This window comes from Microtus oregoni, unplaced genomic scaffold (assembly GCF_018167655.1).
Source record: "Microtus oregoni isolate MIOR12 unplaced genomic scaffold, Mior012 000001F_ref0000356, whole genome shotgun sequence".
Classification (NCBI taxonomy): Eukaryota; Metazoa; Chordata; class Mammalia; order Rodentia; family Cricetidae; genus Microtus; species Microtus oregoni.
In genome coordinates this window covers 58,919,292-58,938,114 of record NW_024543060.1, presented here as the reverse complement: position 1 = coordinate 58,938,114, position 18,823 = coordinate 58,919,292, and the positions used below count along the sequence as shown (strand labels likewise).

Here is an 18,823-nt window from a genome sequence, read left to right as displayed (position 1 = left end):
GTCTTGGTGGAAGTCGTACAGTGAATGACGGAACCCAGACAAGGCTCAGACCCCTTCTCTTTACATCTGTCTCCTCTTTCCCCATATCTCTGCATCCTTTGTGTTCTGAAGCTGTTGTGTGGACTGGAAACAGGAAGAAATAAGTAAACTACTTTTAATCAAACCTGCTGTGAGCATCTTATATCTGGAGTTACTCTAGGAGACTTTTTTAAATCTATGAACCTGGATTCACCAAGTAGATATGTAGTGTTAACATCTGGCATAGCACAGGATACCTTATCATGCTGGTCAATGTATGTTTAAAACATCCAAGAGAATGTCTGTAGGCACCTTCTGTTCTGTGCTTCTATAAAGTGTGGCATCCCTTATACAAACTATTGGTCTGTCCACGACATTGTCAAACCTTTAGCCTCTTAGCAAGCATGTTTTTCAGAGCCAATAGAACATCAGGCCTGCGAAGGAGGGACCGCCAGGTACCAGGCTATCTCCTTCACATTCTCAACCCAAACCTCCCACACCTCTTGCTTCACTTCACGATGTACAAATTGACAGCAACAGCAATCTTCAAATCACGAGTTCACTTTGTTGAGAGACAGTACACATCACGTGACTTAAACCAATCAAGGCTCACTTATGTCAGAAATAAAAATACAGTAAAAAAAAAAAAAACATCAACCCCAAAATATAAAGTCAGTATGGTTATGAACCAGGCTTACACATTTCAGGGTGGCACATCTTCATTAACAGTTTATGCAAAAATAATTCAGCTTTGGATTACATCAATGAGGAAAACACAGTTAGCAACAATGTTTGTATTGAGCTGATTCGTGGTTACCTCACACAAGCTCATCTGCTCTTATGATCTCTAGCCAGATTTAGACAATGAACCCCCAAGCCCCCTCCCCCTAGAGTCAGGCTGCATGGCTGTGAGGCTCAGGTGGAAACAGGAATGAATCTGATGGACCTGGAAGATTTAGGAGAGTCCTTCCACGTCCCTGTGCTGTTTGTCGGACTCCGGTTGTTAGAGTAAGAAGTCTGTCTTCTGCTCATGTTGTCCGAGTCATCCTTGGTGAATTTCTGCACCATGCGCTGGCAGCATGGGAAACTTTGGACACAGTCTTGCAGGAGGTGGCCACTAAAGAACATGTATATCCAGGGGTTGCAGCAGCTGTTCAGGGAGGCCAGTAACGCAGTGATGGTGATGGAGGGGTTTTCAGAATCTGTGTGAACATCGTGGGAGAGATTGTTTAGACAGTCAGAGCAAGACCCTGCACACTGCACTGCATCGATCTCCTTTCCTCCTGACTCATGAATTAAAAAGCTGCATGGTAGTTTAAAAAATAAACATTTTATTTGTTAGGGAAACAGTTGGTGTTTCAGGAATATGAATGCTTTTTGGAAATTGGATGTAAAAAATAATCTAAAAAAAATAGTGCAAATAGTTCAAACCAACCACTGTTAGAGCAGCTCGGTGTAATGGATAGGAATTCCACGAAGGTGAAATTATTGAATAATTTATTTAAAAACTGTATACTGTGCATAGAAGCCTTTGTGGACAGGCATGGTGTTCACAGAATGGAAATCTGAAGTGTTTATAACCATGTATGCAAAATTGAGTTCATCCTAATAATGTGGGCACAGTGTGCCGTAAGGGCTGCTTTTAGATGCACAGTGTGTCATCAGGGCTGCCTTTAGAAGATATAAATGAAACTCTCTGGAAGGGGGAAGTGGAAAGAGATCTCCAAGAATGCCAGCTCTAGTCATTTAGCAGTTTGTTTGCGAGCCATTAGGCATTTGGCCTCATTTTAAAAGACCATCTTTGATTGTAGTTCAAACAAATTATGAGAAAAACATCTGGGTTCTATGGGACCCTGTTCCAAATAATAAAAATAATAAAAACAAAACAACATAATTGAAACGGATAGCAACAAAACCCCAAGTAGCTGAATTTCAGATTTAAACAGGGTTTTGAAATATTCTGAGAGTTACCCCTGGCAAGTTACACAGCTACCACATCATTTCAAAGTGGAATTATTGTACCAATAATAGAAAAACAAACAGGAAGAAACACCAACCATCAAATTCTCCTGATTACCTTACAGACTTGGGTCATCTATTTCACTTTCATCGTGGCAAAATGAACTGTAGACCAGTGGTTCTCAACCTGTGGGTCGTGACCCCTTTGGGGGTTGAACAACCCCTTCACAGGGGTCACCTAAGACCATCCTGAATTTCAGATGTTTACATGACAAATCATAACAGTAGCAAAATTACAGTTCTGGAGTAGCATCGAAAATAATCGTGTGGTTGGGGGTCAACCCAACATGAGGAACTGTTTGAGGCCATGGCGTTGGGATTGTTGAGAACCACGGCTGTGGATCAGTTAGTGCTGTGTTAGGTCTCGCAGATGACCACAGCCAAGCATGGCAAGTAAAATTAATAGACATCCTCAACATGTGCAGCACACGTAAACATTTCGGTAATTATGTCCAAATTTCAATAAGTGATGGCATCTTAAATTTTGATTGGCACACCTAGAGGCTTCTCCGAGGGGAAAGGTAAATAAAAAGGACTTTGCTTTGCTTTATTCCTCATTATTGGCAATATAGCCTACAAAAGTACTTAGTTAAATGAAATCTACAAACATTAAAAATCAATACTCATAAAATACATCATACATATTTCATGCCTCAATCCTAAAATTGCAAAAAGATATGGCTTCCCCAGATATTTCTGTCCTGACTGGAGTCTTCATCAGAGAACACTTCTGTAACTCACTGGATTTGGAAAATGGATTTTTTTTCTTATTAAAAGAAGCTATATTACAAGACATAAAGCTAAATAACAGCTTCCCGGGAAATGAGTTTTTCTTTTTTGTGAAGGAAATAATTAAAAACGTACACAGTAAACTCCAGAGCGATTTCTGTGGTGTGAATAGTTCCTTGTCAAATTTGTACTGTAAGACTAATGAATGAGTCCAGTAAATTTAGATGGTCAACACTTCGGAGTGCCAGAAACACAGTTATTATGGTAGAAAAGTGAAGGTATTATAACGAGGAAGGATGCACAAACTAAATGCCAATCTAGACTTCTTGAATCCTTTCCCAGCCTTTTCCAGAAAAGTGTGTCCATCCCTATCCTTGACTTTGAAAGAATTTCATCCAAAGTTTTCTGTTAATTACGATTGTTTCCTAAATCCAAGAAAAATCCATCCTGACACTAAGAATATACCCTGAGCCTCAGTGGGCTTGAAAGCAGGATAGTCAAGAAGTCTAAGTCTTTTGGCAGAATGTCATTGTTTTGAAGCTAGTGGGTGAGTCTAGTATGGTCCATACATGCTGACTCCTGGCCCCTATTGTGTCTGGGGTGGAGGCCTCAGGAATTTGCATTTTTGCTCCCTCAGCCCATGATGCAGACCTGGGAAACATCCGTTCTTATGCATGTAGAAGCTTAACAATGAGCAGGTACTATGAAATCTCTCTCTCTCTCTCTCTCTCTCTCTCTCTCTCTCTCTCTCTCTCTCACACACACACACACACACACACACGCAGCCTCCATGTTCTAGCAACCTACCGGTCCAGATGAAATTGTCATCCCAGACTGACCACATCTGGACGATGAAGAAAGGAGCCCAGCAGAGGATGTAGGCGGTCACGATCACGAAGGTCATCTTCACCGTGCGGATCTTCGCGCGGGAAATAGTCTTCACGCTGCTGACACAAGACGTGACCAGAAGCCCCTTGTGGAAGGGAGCCACATCTTCCCCAGAGCCCTTGCTCTGCCGCGAAGCCGTCTTCCCACGGACGTTGCGCCAGATGTGGTAGCAGATGAAGCCATAGCAGGTACCCAAGATGACCACAGGTACCACGAAGACACCGCTGGTCATCCAGGTCACGTAGGCACGGGTACCCCAGGGCTGGATAAAGGTAGCCCAGCAGTCTTGGGTTTTGGTGCCGTTGTTCACCTCGATTTCGATCATGGAGAAGATGAAGTACTGAGGCGTGCTCAGTAGGAAACTCAGCACCCAAGAGGCGGCGATCATGAGGCGCGAGCGGCGCGCGGGCTGCTGCAGGGTCTTGAGCGGGTGGCACACCGCGATGTAGCGGTCGGCAGTCATGACCACCAGCATGTAGGCGGACGCGAACATGGCGAACACCTGCAGGTGCTTCACCACGCGGCACAGCCAGTCCGGCCCGCGGAAGCGGTAGGTGATGTCCCAGCACAGCTGCGGCAACACCTGGAAGAAGGCGACCGCCAAGTCGGCTAGACTGAGATGTCGGATGAAGAGGTGCATGCGGGACGTCTTGCGTGGCGTGCGATGCAAAGCCAGCAGCACACTGCTATTGCCCAGTACGGCCACCACGAAAATCACCGCCAACACGGCGATCTCCAGTTTGGCCAGCTCCTCGTTGCGTACATCCCCGGAAGGGTCGCTACCTTTCGGGTGCCCCGCTGCTTCCCGGCTGCTGTTGGCATCCTCAGCGCTCAGAGGCCACCATGGGCTGGAGTTGCTGGCAGCCGGATCATAGGAATCTCTCGGGAAACTCATGCTGTCGGGGCAGCGCCCGGGACGCCCTGTCCCGCGTGGGCTGCTTCCTTCCAGCCACCGAGAAAGCCTGTCCTAAGCTCCTCCGCGCGTTGTCCTTCCTCCTTTTGGTCTCTCGGCTGCGCAATCCCACGAGCGCGAGCGCTGGGAGAGCAGTTTGGGGTCGGATGTGTGCGTGGCCCCGCTCCTGCTAGTTCCAAGAGCTTCCGACACTCCGAGCTCCCGATACACTCTTTGGCTGTCTCAGGACGCGATCCCTCATGTCCTACTGGCCGGAGGCTGCCCCCACACCCCTAACCCCCACCCCTCCGAGTCCTTTGTGATTTGCCCTCTTCTCTTGCTGCAGGGGCGGAGCTGAGAGACTCCTGGATTCCTCGGCAGAGCCAGGCGCTTTCCCGCTCTGTCCCAAACTTCTCTGGGCTCCTCAGGGTTTGCTCCAGCCCCCTTTACAAGTCAATTTAAAGCCACGCAGGACATCAACAAGTGCAAATGTGAAATGTATCCTCAGAGAGCTGCGTCTACTGCCGCTGACTGTGAACTGAACTTGGGGTCTGGCTGGTCCCCCAGACCCAGCGTTTCCCCAGCTCCGCGCTTAGGCTACCGCTCACGCAGATTTTATTCTCTGCTCGCTCTTGCTCTGTTTCCCGCTACACATTGTCTGGGAGTAAAAACCGCGTGACTTAAATGGATCTCTTTTTCTGGTGACTTCGTCACCCTGCCTTTGTCCGCGAACAGATAAGACCCACCTACTTGCACCCTTCCCTCCTCCGGCGGGGCGCGTATAATCTACCTTGGTTATTCCACATGTCCAGCGGGAACCAGTAAGGATGACAGGCGTTACTGTAGAAAGCCAGGTTCCCACAGCAGCAGGGTGGCGAGAACTAGGCAGCGCGATCTGCCTCCATCTCTATCACTGTCTGTCTGTCTGTCTGCCTGCCTGTCTGTATGTCTGCTTCTCTCTCTCTCTCTCTCTCTCTCTCTCTCTGTCTGTCTGTCTGTCTGTCTTGTCTGTGTGTCTCTCTCTCTCACAGTTGGTGTTGTCTATCTTTGTGGGGGGTGTTCTTTTTGTCTGTCTGTCTGTATGTATGTATTTCTGTCTGCCTCTCTCTCTCTCTCTCTCTCTCTCTCTCTCTCTCTCCGTCTCTCTGTCTCTATGTCTCTGTGTGTGTTTCTATCTGTCTGTGTCTATCTCTTTCACAGTGGTGTTGTCTATCCGTGTGTGTGGGCGGATGTTCTGTCTGTCTGTCTGTCCGTCTGGGCTCTTAAGCTAGGAGATAGGGAGAGAGAAACTGGCATTTGAAAGGAAGAGTCGAAAATCACCCCACCCACTCCCATAGTAAAGATTGTTTGCTCTGGACAACCGAGTCCAGCTGTGGAGTTTCAAAGGGACAGAAACACCTGCAGACCCCACCAACTGTCTTAACACTGGCGAAGGGACGCAACCAAGGACAGCAGGGGGAGCTGTTTTTGAAGAGGAGCACAAACTTCATAGATACAAGGAAGGAAATTTAAGTTTCTTAAGAACGTTGGTCTATTTGTGGCAATACCACAAATCTGATTACTTCTGAAAATATTTTCTTTTGTGAAGGTCAATCACAAAAATCAAAATATTTTCTTCGGTACAGGTAGCTTTGCTACATAATTCTATGTATGTGTATAGAAACCTTGGGGTTGTTATGTTAAGAGCAAGGGGCTTGTCGGGGTGGTGATGATGCATGCCTTTAATCCCAGCACTCAGGAGGCAGAAGCAGACAGATCTCTGTGAGTTTGAGGCCAGCCTGGTCTACAAGAGCTAGTTCTGGGACAGGCTCCAAAGAAGCCTTGTTTCAAATAAGGAAGGAAGGAAGGAAGGAAGGAAGGAAGGAAGGAAGGAAGGAAGAGAAAGAGTGAGGGGCTTTAAATATGGAGGCAGTTGAGTTTCACCATGGTTAGATAAGCCAAGGTCTACATTTTAAAACTGGCAATGAAAGTATGTGCTGTTCTCAATGACAAAGTAAACCAGAATCATGTAATGTCCTGGTGGACAAATACTGGGAAGATGGAACTCAGTGGTTACGTGGACTTTTCTCCAAAATGGACAGAAAAACAGCAAAAGTGAAAAGTTTCCAAACCTCTTGTTTGAGAAAAAAGAAAACAAAATCCTCAAGCAATTCAATTACAGTCACTGTCTGAGAGTGGTGACTTTTTTTTTTTTGAAGACACAAATTGCATTATTAGCGTTTTGTATGAGAAGTAATGTTGTCTGACTCCAGTGTCTGCAAAAGAGAGCCATTGACCAGAGTTATGAATCCTTATAGCTCTTGGAAGGACACATTTGAACTTTGTTTCCCTGGAAGAAGGAATGGATGTTCTTAATCCAAAGACAGGATTCTCGGGAAATCACAAATGTTAAGCAGTTTTGATGTAACAATCAAATCGTGTTTAAGTTTCCCATTCATACATGTAGCTTGTTAAGTTGACTCAATGGACACAATTGGGAGATACTATATTATTCAGTAATAACATTACCAGCTACCTGTATATGCACATATACACCTTGTACACACACTTGTGTGTGTATACAAATATGTATGCATTTACCTGGGTGCCACAATGTCTAACAATTAGATTTAAAAGTGTTACAAATTCCAGAATCACATGCTTCCAAAACAATGTTGTTTTTTTCTAGTTCCATGCTCAAGGGAAAATAAGACCATTAAAATAGATGTAATTTGCTGGACCCTTTCAGATGTTCCCCCAGAAGAATAAAGGGATTGTGGAGTTGGGAGGGCAAAAATCTCAGTGGTGTTTTCCGTGGTATCTTATGCTTTTTCTTCTAGCTCTCTGAATTTGTTCTTTTGGCATTAAGTATTTTTTAACTTGTTCTCCAGGGATTTCCATTAGTTTATTTTGGAGACAGGAGTGAGATGATGGAAATTAAGGCATATATTTCCTGGGATCATTGCTGTCTTTCACTTGCCAGTGTTCTTTCTATCAGCAATTCCAGATGTTCAGCCTACAGAAGTAAGAGTGACCTTCCCTTACTAGCTGGGATATCATTTTAATCTTTGTGCTTCAAATGTTTCAACCTGTAAAATATTTGTGGTAAACATTCATGTATTTGCTTTGGGGGTTACATAAATGATTGTTTGATCTTTGGGTATTTTGTGGGTATTCAAAATATTCATCCATCTTTTGCAAATGTGTATTCCTCAATATTACTTGCTATTTTGCAATGGAACCTTTTCTTACAAATTAAAGCAACACACCTCCATAGTGTTTATGTTTATTAGAAGCTTTGGAAAGATTGTCAGTGATTAGAGTTCAATGGTCGAATGCATGGAAGAGAGCTAAGTATGCATCCTGTCCTCCCTGGAAACCTACTTCTCTTAGTTATATTTCTATTGCTGTGATAGGATGCCATGACCAAGGCTATCTATAAAAGAAAGTGTGCAGCTGACTTACAGTTTCAAAGAGTTAGAGTTCATGATGGCAGAGAAGGAGCATGGTGCCAGGAAGAGGTAGAGCAGCAGCAAAGAGCTCATGTCTTCATCCACAAGAGGCAGTGAGGAAGAGCACTAAGAATCCAAAAAGTCTTGAAAACTCAAAGTCCACCCCACCTAGTGACACACCTCCTCCAACAAGGCCACACCTCCTAATCCTCCCCAAACAGTTCTACCAACTGGGGACCAAGCACTCAAATGTATGAGCCAATGTGGAGGAGGTCATCTCAGTCAAACCACAACATTATTCATAGAAAGGATTTGAAATGCTTCAAAAAGAAAACTGCTCAATTTTATCTGTCAAATTTCTTCAAGTTACTTGATCATGAACTCCCAATGCAACACCCCACTGCCTGTCCACCAAGCCTTTTAATTCTTCATAGAAATATGATGTGCATTCCACAGGCAATAGACATCGATTAAGTAGCATAGAGTAAAGGGACTTGATGTCTGGAGTGTCTAAGGACCCCCACTGGACACATCTAAGACAGGAGATTGCAAGCTGGCACCAAGTTTAACTTACTCTCCTAGAGCAGCAGAACCCTTTCTATAGGTTGTACTAGCTTCACCATGGTAGATTATGTACTTTCCGTAAATACTTTCAATTTATCTTACTCCCTTCCTTTAACCTGTCAGATTCCTTCTCCCCCATTACTGAGAAAACAGAAGAGAGTAGGTGTTCTATATTATCCATGTATCCAATGGTGCACAATGACTTTTTGCTTCTTTGATTTTAAATTAATTGTGGTGCAAGCCAGCAATCTAGTATTCACATCATTGTCCCTAAAAAATCCAAAAAGATTTATTACATGCCTTATATGACATATATGTCATATACATATATGACCCATATACCTGACAATAATTTCTTAGTAACATTTATTACTAGGTCATAGGCTGCTTATAAAGAATAAATTTATTTATAATATCAACAAATATTTCAAGCACTTTGTTATAGGCACTGCCATATGTCTCTTGATATATATTACTACTTCATTTTTCATAAGAGGAAAGGGGGATAATAAAAGCATGAATAACCATCCTTGGGTAACATAGCTGGTAAGTGATGGGATCAGAACTTATACAGAGACGGTTCCAGCAGAGTTTTTCACGTAGCCCTACATCACATTGCCATCTGTAAACCTCATGCTCTTCTTCTTGGCTTTTACAGACACACAAGGGGTCTCCTATGATCATTTAACGTGCAAAATACGGTATTTTCTCCTTTAAGACTAGAAGTTTGTGAGGGATTTTTCACTGATTCTTACCTGTTTCTGATTTCTTCTTTGACAAGTCAATTGCAGGACAACAAGAGTAGAAGCACTGATTAATTTATGGTACAATAAACTGTGTGTGGAGAAAGTTACTATCGTCCCACTTTAAAGATGGATATAACAAAGATTACAGAGTTTAAGTAATGACGTCATGGTGCTCCATGTGGTTGAGCAAGAAGCAAAGACACGGCCATGTGAAGAGTAGGGCTCTGCCTTCCATGACTCAGTGCTCCCCATACACATCAACACCAATTGTACCATTGTAGAATAGATTAGCAAATGCTGCAACAGAAGCCTTGAGTACTGTTTAAATATTCTATAGCATATCTCTGAAGGAGGAGGTCAGCATTTATGTTTGGAAAGAATGGGTTGATGCTAGTCACTCTGCCTTAAAACTTCTGGACTGGACTGGTTATTATTTGATTTAAAAAATTATCATCTGCATTTATCTCCTAGATTTCGATTTAGTATTTTTGTGGGACTCCTAATTCTTGTGACTTCTCTTGGGGCTCTTTTCCTTCTGTTGGATTGCCTTGTCCAACTACAATGTGAGGGTTTTTGTTTCATCTTATTATACCTTTTTTGTTATATTTGGTTGTTATCTTTTAGAAGCCTGTTCTTTTCGAATGAGAGACAAAAAAGGGAGTGTATCTGGGTGGAAGAAGTGGGCAGGAACTGGAAGAAGAAGAAGAGGGAGCAAAAATAATAATATATGTTATTTATTAATGAACTTTTAAATGATACACACACGCATGATTCTAATGCTTCAAGTCAAGCATGGAAAAGCATTAAGTCTTCACTATTCTACTCTAGGGTAAAACTGAAAACGTGGACAGTTTTTGATCTTATTTTGGAGCTTTATTTTCTTCTGTGATAACAGAACTTATGTACATGAGTGTAGAGCTGCAATACAAAAGGAGAGCTACTACATTCAGCAAACTTTCAAGCGTTGCAATGCTTGCTAATGAAAATTTGGACTCTCATCACTTACTGCCTCTAGCAAAATCTCAATGCAGTCACTGCAGCGTCAGCAGAGAATTCACCCATAGGAAGTATTTCCCAAGTCAGTAGTTTATAAAAATAACATTTTCATTAATTATTTGAGAATGTCATGAGATGTATTTTGATTGTATTCACCCCTCTTCCCAGCCCCAATTCCTTCCACCCTCACCCACCTCTGTAACACAACTCCGGGTGTTCTCTGTCTCCCATAAAGTGCAGCTGTGCTGGGCAACTACTTCTGAGGGCAGTCCATGCACTATATGTTGTTTGCATTTTAAACTTATTTTATATTTTAAACTTTTTAAAATTAGAAAAACGGAAATGGTTGTGCTTAAGTCATTGGCTTTTAATTACTGGAATTCACCTGGATTATTTACATAGTCACACACAGTGTCTTTGATATTCTGTCTGGAATTTGATGATCTTTAGACTCGTTGTTTTGGGAAGCTGGCCATTTCTAGCATACCTTTCTTTGGCCTCTTTTATGAGAAGAGAAAAGCTGTGTGAGCTAACACAAGGAACTGAGACTTCATCCATGATCTTTTTTTCTGGTTCAAATACTTTTTTGTAAAATGAAAGAATATTTTCTTTTTTTCCTTCTTCTTAGATTCTTTCTTTAGTTTGAACACAGGTTAGTTTAGAAGAAATACATTCTTTTTTTGCTTTTTCCCTTTTCTTCCTTTCTCTGTGTGCCACCTTACAACATTGTCAGATATCTCCAAACTTCCTGAAACCTCTTTATCACACCAGGAACATGGAATATGTGGCATTTTATTTTCTAGTAGGATTTAACAGTCATGATTGTACATTTATAAGCAACTTTCCCCTGGAAAAGTAAACACATTGCTCAAGAGGAGGCCAGAGCCACTTCCACAGCAGTTTCAATGTGTATGTGAGAATCTCCAACATTTAATTACTTGACTATTTAAGATATGGGTATAAAATACAATAAACTTAAAATATTTGGAGTTTCTTCTTGATGTTTCCTAGTACATTTGACCTGTTTCTTATTATTTATTATACAATAAATCAACAGGAGGAAATGTCAGGAAAGGTGACCAGGGTGGTTAGGACTTTATTCCTGCATTGATATAAACATTGACATAAAAATTTGAGCAGGAGCAAAATAAATTTTGACAATATCTACTCCTTTTAGCCCTTCCCACCCCTCCTGTGTCCTCCTTTCATCCTCCCTCTCAAAGTCATGCCACACTCTGTAGCTCTTCAACGAGGGCTGGGGACTTGTGAGCACAACCCCATTCACATTGCAATGTTGACTGGTGTGGTCCATGCGGGCAATCACAGATGAGTTCCTGGCCACAACATCCCTCTCATGTGCAGAAGACACTCTTTCTGGGAGGGAGGGGAAGAGCGCTAGAGAAGGGGGTAGAGTAACACAGGTGCTGTGAAGGGGAAAATGGGATGTAACTTCAGAGGGAGATGAGTAGATTAACTCCATTCAAATTGTTGGTCAAAGTGATCTAAGAGACTCCCCCAAAATAATAGAAGTTATCGTCATTGTACTTGGTTGCCTGCCAGACTTGAGGGTAAGACCAATCTTACTGTGGAAGATACACATACACTTTAGTACAGGACTTGGATAAATCAAGCAGATACTAACCTGTAAGCCTCATTCCTGATGGCCAGCTCAAAATGTCAATCTATGGAGGAGGAAAATTATCAACAGATCTACACAGCTATAAACCCTACAAACTACAATAACAACTGTCCCAGTTATATTGGCCCAATGATGCAGTATTGGTATTAATATCTTTGGGAGGGTAGGTAACCAACATCCATCTGTTAGCACAAGGTGATTCAAGCCTGGTATGATAGGCAGAGCCAACTAGCCCTGGATGGAGAGATCCCAGACCGTGGAGGAGAACCCACTCTCTTCCATTTCGCTAAGTAGATAAAGTAGCTAGCTTGCTGGTTCAAGACGCTTTTCCTTCTCCCCACAGATTAGCACAGCTCTCCCCTCGTCAGAGATAAGCTTCTCTTTGCAACAGTGGAGGTTATGACAGAGAACAATGACTAGTCGACATGTAGAGAACGCATGACTGTGGAGTGTTCAACCCCAAAGGGTTTGAACTATACCACAGCCCCCTACATCAGGGTTTCGGGGAGCACAGAAAGAGGGGACACGGAGACTGTAAGAGAGAAGATTTTTATAAGTAGTATTTTCCCATTCAGCTTTGTCATATGGGAGTCAATCATTTGAGATAAATTATTCAGGTTTTCTTTTTATGTTCATCATAAAAATATTACTTTCTGTTCAGAAATTATTTTTTGCTCCTGACCCCTTCCCCAAGCTATTTTCTCATATTAACAAATTAAAATGTCTGAAGCATAATTCATTCACCTGTATAATAAACCCCTTGTTGTACTGATTTTATATATTTATATATATTATATAACTATCTATCATATGTATTTATATATATTATATATAATAAGCCTTTTTACCACTATAATATATATTATACAACCCTATTGTGGGTGTATATATATGTGTGTCTGTGTGTGTGTAAATTGCATATATTTTAGTTCTCAACGTTTTAATAGTTTTTACTATACAGCTATGTGGGCATTGCTTTAATATATACCATGTAAATATAAATGTAAGAAAGAAGCTTTGGTTTTGTTTTGGGATCCACTTTTAACCAGAGTCATCTGTGAGATCACTGGATTGGAAATACCAACTGGAGTCTAATGGGCTTATCAGTGGTTATTCAACCTAATGTACTCCATGTCTGGATCTGTCACACAGCAAATAACTCAGTAGTGAGAGATAGGTACCACCACCCCCCAAGTCCCACCTCCATCCAATCCTGATTCTTGGCATGTGCGTTCTTTCCTTTTTTTTAAAAATTCTAATCCAAATTCCCACTCCCTCCCCTCCTCCCATTCCCTCCACACACCTTCCCATCCCACCCCCTCTAATCCTAAGAGAGGGTAAGGCACTTTGCTTTGTGGAAGGTCCAAGGCCCTCCCTATTACAACTAGGCTGAGCAAGGTATACATTCAAAAAGCTAGTACATGCAGTAGAGATAAATCCCAGTGCGCTGCCAGTGGCCCCTTAGTCTGGCCCGGCCATACAATTGCCAAGTACATTCAGAGGGACTAATTTGGTCCTATGCTTGTTCCTTGCCAGTCCTGCTGGAGTTGGTGCGCTCCCATTAGCTCAGGCAAACTGTTTCAGTGGATGAACCCTTCATGGTCTTGACCTCTTTGCTCATACATATTCTCATTCCTTCTCCTCTTCAACTGGACCTTGGGAGCTTAGTCCAGTGCTCTGATGTGGGTCTCTGCCTCTGTTTCCATCTGTTGTTGGATGAAGGTTCCATGGTGATATTTAAGCAATTATCAGTTTGACTATAGGGCAAGGCCAGTTAGAGCACCCTCTCCTCTATTGCTTAGGGTCTTAGCTGGGGCCATCCTTGTGGATTCCTGAGAATTTTTCTAGAGCTAGGTTTCTTGCCAACCTCAAAATGGCTCCCTCAATCAAGATATCTCTTTCCTTGCTCTCATATCTGTCCTTCCTCCATCTTGACGATCCCATTCCCTCAAGGTCTTCTCAGCCCTCCTTTTCTCCCCTCCTCTTCCCCTTCTCCACTTTCTTCTCCCCCCTCCCCCATGCTCCCAACTTTGTCAGGCAATCTTGTCTGTTTCCAATTTCCAGGTGGGTCTACATATGTTTTTCCTTGGGTTTACCTTATTACTTAGCTTCTCTAGGATCATGAACTATAGGCTCGGTGTCCTTTGTTTATAGCTAACGTCCACTTATGAGTGAGTTCATAACATTCATTTTGGGGGAATCTGGGTTACCTCACTCAGGGTAATGTTTTCTAATTCCATTCATTTGCATGCAAAATTCAAGATGTCACTGTTTTTTTACCACTGAGTAGTACGCTAATGTGCAAATGTACCACACTTTCTTTATCCATTCTTCAGTTAAGGGACATCTAGGTTGTTTCCAGGTTCTGGCTATTACAGATAATGCTACTATGAACATAGTTAAAGAAAGGCTGATGAGGGAGGGAGACTTGATCGGGGGATGGGGAGGGAAATGGGAGGCGGTGGCGGGGAGGAGGCAGAAATCTTTAATGAATAAATAAATAAATAAATAAATAAATAAATAAAACAGGAAAAAAAGAAATATTTCTGTTCTTTGTAGGATGGAATGATCAGCTCTGTGCTTGTTTCTATCACAGTAGATATCAGGCACTTTCTCAGTTTTAACAACATTTTAACAACAAAACTGTCTCTAGATGGTGCCAAAAGTCACCAAACTGATAGTCACTGGGCTAGATTAAAAAAAAAAAGTGTGTTAAGAGATTGAGATGTGAAATTGGAGTCATCCTTACTGTGTTTATTTCTATATTACTTCTTTGATGCTATGGCGTCAATTGCGCTTTTAGGAACCCACAAGAGTCTCAGTACAATTAGAACATGATACATGTGGGTATGGTTTGGAATATTTATCATCACAGAGTGGTGGGAGGATGATCTGCTGCACCTTGAAGCATGTCTTTTGTTGGTGCTCTTCTCTGCATAAACATTCACCTGGTTGCTATAATCCCATTCCCAACAGCTGGGGAAACAGTGGTCCACTGTTGGTCAGGAGTTTTCCGAAGATCACACAGCTTCTGAGTCACGGGGTTGTTCGTTCGTGCGCATGCTTATCTGCCCACCAAACCTGTGCTTTTCCTGTGTGGCATCTGTGGAGTTCACTACTGCGGGAATTGACAGGGAGGTGGAAGTCACGCTCGGTCTTCTGAGAAAACAACAGATTAGATTAAAATTCGAACTTTTGAGTGGTTATCCCAGGTGAGGCTCATTCCTCTCTTCTGGGAAGGCCTGTGGTGGATTCTTGGCAAGGGGGCAATGCCCTTCTCATGCTCCAACCCAACTTCCCTGCTCACCAAGTGGCAGCACCATGAGTCTTACAGAACAGATGTTGGAATGCTTTGCATAAGAATATCATTCTGAGCATTGGAAGGTCTTGCATGTTAATTTAAACCTATTTAGTTACTGAACAGCTAAAATAAATGGTGCTATGGAAAATAAACGACTATAATCCATATGTCATCTCCCCTGTCTTTTGTGGCTGCAGACAATGCAAAGGGTGGAGAAAATAGCTTCAACGGCTTTATTCACAACTTTCTGATTTTTTACTGTGAAAGTAATTTTGAGAGTCTCAGGGGTGATTATTGTTTATAAGTTTTTTGTTATTTGCCCATTATCCAAAGATCAAATATTTTGATTGTGTACCAGCACCTGCTATGGATCTCCTTAGCTTTCTTGAACATTGGAGTTACCTCCTCTGGTGTAATAGACAGCTTTAGATACATCACACACAATTTCCTGCTTCAGAGGCTAATATTTCTCTCTGAGATTTAATCACAAATCAAGCTAAAGAAAAGCCAAGTGCACTATCCTATTTTTTTTTTGAGCAATAGATGCATTGAAAGTTTTAATTTGTTGAAGTTACAGGTAAAAGTCTCTCAAGGTCCAGTGAAGTAGAACATGCTAGAAATATTGTCACCTATCTCTGGAAACATCTGGCGAAATCTGCTGAGCACTGTTTGTTCAAATGAAGTGCATTTACAGGAGAATGCACAGGCCGGCTCCCCCAACCCCTCTCCTTTTTCTTCTGCCCCAACTCTAATATCTCACAAAATTCCCTTTACCCATTTGAGAACTTCGGTGTTATAAAAACAATCAAACAAAAGCTGTGACAGTGACCTGACTGTAGAAACACTGGAGTAACACTACAGACTGCAGGAACACTGGTGTACTGACTACAGACTGCAGGAACACTGGTGTACAGACTACAGACTGCAGGAACACTGGTGTACAGACTACAGACTGCAGGAACACTGGAGTAACACTACAGACTGCAGGAACACTGGTGTACAGACTACAGACTGCAGGAACACTGGTGTACAGACTACAGACTGCAGGAACACTGGTGTACAGACTACAGACTGCAGGAACACTGGTGTACAGACTACAGACTGCAGGAACACTGGTGTACAGACTACAGACTGCAGGAACACTGGTGTACGGACTACAGACTGCAGGAACACTGGTGTACAGACTACAGACTGCAGGAACACTGGTGTACAGACTACAGACTGCAGGAACACTGGTGTACAGACTACAGACTGCAGGAACACTGGTGTACAGACTACAGACTGTAGGAACACTGGTGTACAGACTACAGACTGCAGGAACACTGGTGTAAGACTACAGACTGCAGGAACACTGGTGTACAGACTACAGACTGCAGGAACACTGGTGTACAGACTACAGACTGCAGGAACACTGGTGTAAGACTACAGACTGTAGGAACACTGGTGTAAGACTACAGACTGCAGGAACACTGGAGTAACACTACAGACTGCAGGAACACTGGTGTACGGACTACAGACTGCAGGAACACTGGTGTACAGACTACAGACTGCAGGAACACTGGAGTACAGACTACAGACTGCAGGAACACTGGTGGACAGACTACAGACTGCAGGAACACTGGTGTACAGACTACAGACTGTAGGAACACTGGTGTACAGACTACAGACTGCAGGAACACTGGTGTAAGACTACAGACTGCAGGAACACTGGTGTACAGACTACAGACTGTAGGAACACTGGTGTAAGACTGCAGACTGCAGGAACACTGGTGTAAGACTACAGACTGCAGGAATACTGGTGTAAGAAAGACTAGTGTAGAGAGCTAGCAACCCCTGTGGTTTAGTTCATATGGTTTCCATTCACAAAGTGCTTCCCATTCACTTTGCACACGTTGTCTTCACAATAGCTGCAAGAGGTATAAGGGCTTTTAGTGTAAAGTGACCTATTTCAGGGAAGGTTACTATCAATCTTACTCTTACTATATTTACTAACTGGGCTTCAGAATAAGCATGCAGGCAGAGGGAACCTGAGACTCTCAGCGAACCTGTCTACCTGCCTGTTTTCCTGTCTACTTAGAGAGAAACGTGGATGTTTTGTAAGGAGTAGTAGTAGCTGGTACCATTTTCAGATATTGTGGTTCTATAGATAAACATAATGATTTTTAATTTTCATAACTAAACTATAACTCTGACAGTATAACTTCTACTTTATAATTATAATTAAGGCTTAGAAATATATTTAGGGCAATACCCAAGATTAATAAAATTATTTTAAAAAGAGCATATGTTTATTTCTGTTATGATGATCAGTTTTAACTGTCAACTTGTCTCAACCTAGAAGAGAGTCTCAGTGATGAATTGTCAAATCTGACTGGTCCCCAAGACAACCTATGAGGGATTGTCCTGATTTCACTAACTAAGATGGGAAGTTATGCCCATTGTGGGTAGTGCCATTCCCTGGCTTTGTGTCCTGAGTTGTACAGGAGTAGAGTCAAGGCTAACTGAGTACTCGTCATGCGTGCATTTCTGCTCTCTCTGCTCTTAGATGTGATGTAATTAACTGTTTTAAGCTCCTAGCATTTCTGTTCTGTAGGCGGGAGGCTGTTTGTTTGTTACCAGCTGCCAAGACCACGAAATAATCACTCAGAAACTATATCATTTGCAATACGGTTCGGCCAATAACTTAAGTATATTGCTAGCTAGTTCTTATATCCTACACTAACCCATCTCCATTAATCTGGGCATCACCACAAGGTCATGGCCAACCAGCACAGTTTCAGCTGGCTGGTGGCTTCTCTGTGACTCTGCCTTCTTTCTTCCAGCATCCAGTTTAGTTTTCCTGTCTAGCTCTATTCTGCCCTATCTTTTTTATTCATTAAGCTTTCTTTGTTCAAAAGCAACACATACACAGAAGGAACTCTCACATCACTGCTCTCTCTGCTCTTGGATGTGATGCAATTACCTGTTTTAAGCTCCTACTGCCTTGACTATCATGGACCTTGGCCTGGACTTGTAAGCTGAAACAAATGTTTGCTCCCTTAAGCAGCTGCTTCATGTCAGAATATTTCATCACATAAAGAGAAATGAAACCAGAACATGTATTTACATAATTCTAAAGTGTGATCTTCCCATTGTTTTCTAAGCCTTCTCATCAGAAATCTTTATTACTGGTATTATCAGTTTACGATTTTGGTCCTGTTTTATCTTTTTTGACATGGAACTACTTACCAGTCTCTTGTCATATTCTCTTAGTAATAAGCTTTCTTTGTTCAATTTTAACTAGTTTTGTTTTCTACCCGAAAAGGCAGTCATGTAGTATGGCGATCTAAAGACAGTAGTGGTGAGTTTGGAAATGCTTTTCCTGACTGCCTCCGCAGCTCTCCTGTTACATATCTATACATTTGTTTAAATGTTCATGCAAACACGTGTTTTCAACTAGAACTCCAAGAGCAACGAGAATGTTCTGTTTGCAAATCAAGTAGGAGACCTGATGCAAAGATGAGTCCCCTTATGTCTGCTGCAGAACAAACCACTCAGAGTCAACAGCAGACATGTGACTCTCCTTACAAATCATTTGCATCAGAGATGGAGGAGGGTACA

General features: G+C 42.3%; 1 protein-coding gene across 1 annotated transcript; it reads right to left on the bottom strand.

Annotated features, from left to right (window-relative positions):
* Positions 1-620: 620 nt before the first annotated feature.
* On the bottom strand, positions 621-4,816 carry Avpr1a (arginine vasopressin receptor 1A). Its single transcript, XM_041673843.1, has 2 exons — positions 3,574-4,816; positions 621-1,220 (listed from the first exon to the last, which is right to left on the bottom strand). The coding sequence occupies exons 1-2, from the start codon at positions 4,547-4,549 to the stop codon at positions 934-936; spliced, it is 1,263 nt and encodes a 420-aa protein (XP_041529777.1). The 5' UTR covers positions 4,550-4,816; the 3' UTR covers positions 621-933.
* Positions 4,817-18,823: the final 14,007 nt, after the last annotated feature.